Source organism: Pecten maximus, chromosome 11, assembly GCF_902652985.1.
Source record: "Pecten maximus chromosome 11, xPecMax1.1, whole genome shotgun sequence".
NCBI classification, from domain to species: Eukaryota; Metazoa; Mollusca; class Bivalvia; order Pectinida; family Pectinidae; genus Pecten; species Pecten maximus.
The window spans coordinates 33,456,496-33,462,495 of NC_047025.1; the positions used below are offsets into that span (position 1 = coordinate 33,456,496).

At 35.0% G+C, this 6,000-nt stretch overlaps 1 protein-coding gene across 4 annotated transcripts in view; it reads right to left on the minus strand.

Annotated features, from left to right (window-relative positions):
• LOC117337495 (zinc finger CCHC domain-containing protein 2-like) overlaps positions 1-4,679 on the minus strand; it is a 38,636-nt gene extending 33,957 nt beyond the window's left edge. For all 4 annotated transcript variants that reach the window (XR_004534848.1, XR_004534847.1, XR_004534846.1 and 1 more), the window contains exon 1: positions 3,886-4,679. Coding sequence is in view for 1 of the 4 variants with exons in the window: in XM_033898500.1 (XP_033754391.1) it covers positions 3,886-4,365 (480 nt within the window). In the remaining 3 variants the exon portion in view is untranslated. The remainder of the gene's footprint in view (positions 1-3,885) is intronic.
• Between the last annotated feature and the right edge of the window lie 1,321 nt (positions 4,680-6,000).

The following is a 6,000-nucleotide window of genomic DNA, read 5'->3' on the forward strand; positions in this document are numbered from 1 at the left end:
ATTCAAAATGGCCTTTTTGTCTCATTTTGGAAAGAAAATTGGTGAATTGGGAAAGATCTTTTCAGGAGTAAACTGCAAATTTTGGGAATTTGGCTTGAATATGAAATAATTTGAATTTGGAATGGGGCCCATTAACGGCCCCAAAAAGCCCCCTTGGTACTTTAGTATATATATACTGGTTATGTACCCAAGAACATTTATGTTTTTATGTGTATCAGAATGCTTGAAAGGATGTAATATTTCTTAATTCTGGTATACATGTTTACAGATTTTATCATCACTAGGAAAGTACCATGATACTATATATATATAGTTACCGTGTTTATATAGGTATAAATGTATGTAAAAGTGGAGAGTATATAAAGGTCATGATCACCTTACTAGCTCTCAGGCAAGTGAGGAATTTCCCTTTGGACAGCTAGTGCACGTGGTAGGAATCACCTTATCTACTCCAGAGAGGGAGAGTTTGAGGTCGCTACTTGAAGCCCAACACAGGCAGAGTATTTTTCATAACTCCTTCGTATTACATATATACTGGTATGTGAGACTTGGATTCTCTAATCCAATGCAAATTACATTATATGCTGATATCATTGATTGATACTTATACATAATATAAATTATATAACGAATATGTGTTCTACAGATGGTATAACGTGTACTTATATAGCTATGGTCCTGTCGTATATATATAGTTATAGTTATTTTCAAGTACAGGAACATAATAGAAGTTCTTTTCACTGGACTCAATTACTATAATATATGAGTATATTTAATTTTTAGGTCTATGAACACTGGCAGAATCATATTGTTTGAACAAGTTGTTTCACATATGCTAGCCACACTATAAGGGAAAGACTTTACTGAAAATATATTGATGTCAAACTCTGGTCCCTCATGCTCAAAACAATTGATTTAATATTGATGACATGTAAATACACCTCTAATAGGCTGTTAATTACGTCATAGCTTGGCTCACTGCCCGGAGATAAGTAAATGCAAATAACAGGTTGACACATATTACCAAGTAGTTGAAGTTAAAAATCTGAACTGATGTAGTACAGTTTAAAAGATGCTATATCTTTGTTTGACAGTACAAGTTTAAAGACAACAAACAAAGCCATATTGTCCCTCCATGGCCAACTGAACATAACAAACTTACCGTATATATATAATCTACATGTACATATATATATACTGACAATCATTATATTAATCAGTACTGCATTGTTGGAAATGTTGAAAAGCTATGATTTAAAACAGATCTGTAGCGGAAATGGACTGGGTTGATCAACGGCAACCAGGTATACACGTAGCTCACTTGCATCGGTAGAGTGTCTAAGAGTTCAGAGGGTCCCGGGTTCGAACCCTGGCTTGGCTGTTACATTTTCTCTTTCCCCTGTTACTTAATTGGCAAGCTTCCCAACTCTTATAATATCTAAAGCATTAATTGGGATTATGCTTAGAGAAAAGGGGATGTCCGAACTTGTGGTCTTCGGGGTTGAAGAATTGAAAAAAAGGAAGGAGGAATGCAGTGGAACTGGACTGAGTCGATAATTGGCGACCAGGTAGCTCAGTTGGTAGAGTGTCAGTCTAGAGTTTGGAGGGTCCCGGTTCGAACCCTGGTCTGGCTGCTACATTTTCTCTTTCTCCTGTTACAAACCTATTATATATGCCGAGGATATGTCAATTTTTATTCCATTCCAATTTTCCAAAGCATGATAATACTTCAATATAGAGGAACTAAAACCTCAATTATGTGACAATCTAAATCCCTTAAAATATTGACAAGCATTATAGGAAGACATCTCATTATTTAACCATTTAAATGCAAAGTAATAGACTTGTTATTAATACATCATTATCAGCTAATTATAATCTTTGATTTTCTCTCCACATCAGTGTAAACAAATTTGGATATCTAGTAGAACTGACTATTGCAGGGATTTTTCACTATTGGGGTAATTGCAACACTCACTTTCACCATTAATATTGGGGAGGGGGGGGGGGGGGGGGGATTAAACGTTAACTCTATTGCGGTTGTATTGCATACTTCACCAACGTAATTCATGATTACCATATCTGAATTATATAAGCTAACATTGCAATTCACTATTTGTTCGTAATAAAAACGATTTTTTATGTACTGTATCAAACTTCAACTTTGGCCACTATATGTATAATAACCACATGAGAAAGGTATTTGCCATATATGTTTTCTTTGTGACAAGACCTTTCCTTTGACTTCTGACCAACTTTTAAAAAATTGTTTCTAAATTTCAACCCCATCAGTGAGCTATATGTTGTCTTCTGCAACTCTTGTTTTATCTGTCAGTTAGCCTTACAAGGCCAACTTATACTGTAAGCAGCTAGAAGTGGGTCAGGAATGGTAATACTTATTGTTGTGACGACAGATCATACTTCACCAAACTGATGGAATATTAAATGTGTCTGCCATTTTGATTTTGTTGATAGGCACTTACAGAAGCTCAAACAATAACCAAATGATCAAGCATTGATTAAATAGCTTTCACGCTATTAATGATGTAATGTTTTTAAATACAAAATTTGAGAAAACAACATTAATATTGATCTATCATGATTTTCAGTATGGGATTTTGGGACAGATACTTGAGTGTTGGATTCATGATTTTCCTTTGGAATTCAACACATAACTTTGAGTACCTAATATTTCTTGCCTATATTTATATATGGGATCCAGACTCATTAATATTTTTTATGTTTAAGATGCAACTGAAAAAATCCTACGGTATAAACACCATTTAGGTACATAAGAATCACTTCATTTTAAACACACTTAAATGCATTCAATGTATCACTACTTTTACCATACATCACAATACAGTAGACAATCGTGAAACTGTGGTGCGACACCTAAAACTTTATGATCTTAAGATGTGTCCCTTGTGTGAATATATTTTATTTTTGTGCTAATTATTACTTTTCATGTTGTCTGCTATATATAGCTAGTGCTTTAAATTTGAAACACTTAGTCAAACTGATTAACAGCAACTTCTAGCAAATATAATTTGGTTTAAACATGAATTGCAATACTTGCATGAATGAATGCATGAATTGCATATATCACAACTTTATGCATGAATTGCATATCACAACTTTTCAGTTTTATCATGTCAGATGACTCTTGTGATACTCATTATCAGCTCTTTAGTCTACTCGCTTAACCTTATTGAGTTAAGACTTATATATATATTATCTGGCAGGTTGTCTATATATGTGTGGTGTTACTTTGTGGTCCATGGCATGGGCAGTGCATGCGCAGGTGCGATTTGATAATGGTAACTAGATCTACTGCAGGCTATATGAGCAATTGCGAATACATGTGTACAATGAACACTGTCCAGTTAAAGTGAAACTAATTCAACACCATTTAGATCTAATGTAGGACATTTTCAATGCAATATAAATGACTTGGTCCAACTATTATTAATTAAGGTAGCTCAATTAACAACAAAGCTTATGAATGCTATTGAATATTGATAATTTTATATTGTTATGTAATTATATAATAAAACTTATAGATATGCTTCATGACAATTACAGTCATGTACATTCTAGGCCTACGACTGGTAAAAAATAAAATGCATTACCAAAGCAAGTTTGTGGATCTCTGATGAGGTATTCTGTGATTATATATTGTTACACTGTATTGTGCTCTGTTGCCACAACACTGTTTACATGCTTACAGTACAAACTGCTGGAATAGCATATTTTGTGGAACTCTGTTAATGTTTACTGTGAAACAGGGTGGCATGTATATAGAACTTGCTTGATTTACTCTGCCAACATGCAAAGACCCTTTGAGACTAAAGATAACGACTTCAGTGACCTACTTCAACTTACCGTCAGCAAGATATTTTGTCTTTCATTATGTTCACCGATGACAGTCTTTTGATAAAATGTAAAAGCAGGATGGTTTTTAGCCATCATAAGCACCAATAAAATCACATCTCGCGTTGCAGTATCTGTAGACCAAGTTACATCGAAAGCACTTTTCAAGTTGCTGGATAAAATTTCGAAGATGATGTTTGCACAACTTGCATTCCATGAATGTAAGAGGGCAAGGCTTAGGGCCATGCTATTAGCAAGTGCATGTGGATCGTTATGCTTAATTTCACTAAGTTTTTCTTGACTGTTTGCTCTGATTTCATGTTCTCGTAAAAAGTGATAATCTTTTTTCGCTAGATCCTCAACCACGGAGCCTATGAATCTCAACTCAGGAGGCAAGCACATACGTAGCATTCCGCACATGATATCTATCCTTTTATGAGGACTTAGACTCCCAAATTTTCCACATAATTCCTCGAATTCTTTACAAACCATGATATAGATTGGATACCACTTTCCTCCTCGGGAAAGTAGCTAAAATTCTAAAAGATCGGGCTCACAAAATCCATCCGCCATCTATAATTTCTTCACGACATAGGTAAATGTATAGTTGTATCCGGGCATTTTGCATAATCATCCAATCAAAAAGAGGACATGACATCCATGCTCTGCCGCCGTGATTGTCGTTCGATCGTCTATTTATCCACCACCTTTCCTTACAATGATTACCTCGTATCACTGCGCAAACAACGGTAATTGAATTGTGTCATACTCAGCTTTAATTGTTAAAATTGCTGAAGCCAGCCGAACACTTGGACAATATGAGCGTGATGCACTCGTGACTTATTTCAGAAATTCTTAAAAAGCGAGAGAGTCATGCTATAAAAGTTTATTTAATATTCACTTTAATAACAAATATTTTGTGTTTTTATACATACATGTATAATATACTGTTAATTATAATAAATCTTCATAGACATGATGATAAAGCATTGACAGGGAGGTCTGCTCATGGATATTAATTGATGTCTGGTTATTTATTAACCACAATCTAGATTTCTACAATATTATTGTATTCATTATGATAATAATTGAGATAACATATGCAATTTCTTTTCTTTGAATTCTACTTGTCAAATGCTCTCATGTTAATTTGGTATGTTCGTATATGGACTTGGATCGAATTCCCAACCCAACGGACCATATATACTAGGGCATATATGTATGGACCAATCCCCATGGGTGTGAAACACGTTTTCTAACTTCTCTTTATTTATTCTATGCTATGCAGAAGTAACACGTTAAAATGCAGAAGTAACACGTTACAATGCAGAAGTAACACGTTAAAATGCAGAAGTAACACGTTAAAATGCAGAAGTAACACGTTACAATGCAGAAGTAACACGTTAAAATGCAGAAGTAACACGTTAAAATGCAGAAGTAACACGTTACAATGCAGAAGTAACACGTTACAATGCAGAAGTAACACGTTAAAATGCAGAAGTAACACGTTAAAATGCAAAAGTAACGCGTTACTTTTTTAAAGTGTTACTTTATGCCGTTATTGGCACGGACCGCCACCCATAGGCATCGGCTTACAAGGGGTCTGATTTCAATTCTACCCGAGTTATAACTGACAGGAGGTATATGCCGACCGGAGTATCTAACTTACTAGAAGTTGTTTCTGTTAACAAAAATATAAACACGATGTACGTGTCTCATCTTCTCAATTACTACTTTGCATTGGGTTATGGCCTGGACAGAGTTCACACTTTACTTGAACTTTGACATTAATGTCAAGGTCACAATGACAATGAACTGCACTTCGTCAGTGGATGATTATGGTATTCGAGCAATTTTCATTAAGATGAGTTAAAAAAATTGCCGCGCACTAAAGAATTATTGAAAAAAATAGCACTTATTTTTGACATTTGACCTTGAGATCAAGGTCACAGTGACCTACAGCTATGCACTGAGCATCATTTTCAGAGGATGGAACTATGCTACAAGTTTTATCAATATATATCTTCAAAGGCTTGGAAAGTTGCTGGGAAAATGCACTTATTTGACCCTGAGGTCAACAATGACGTAACTGCAGTGCACTGCACACCGGCTTTAGGTGATGCAAAT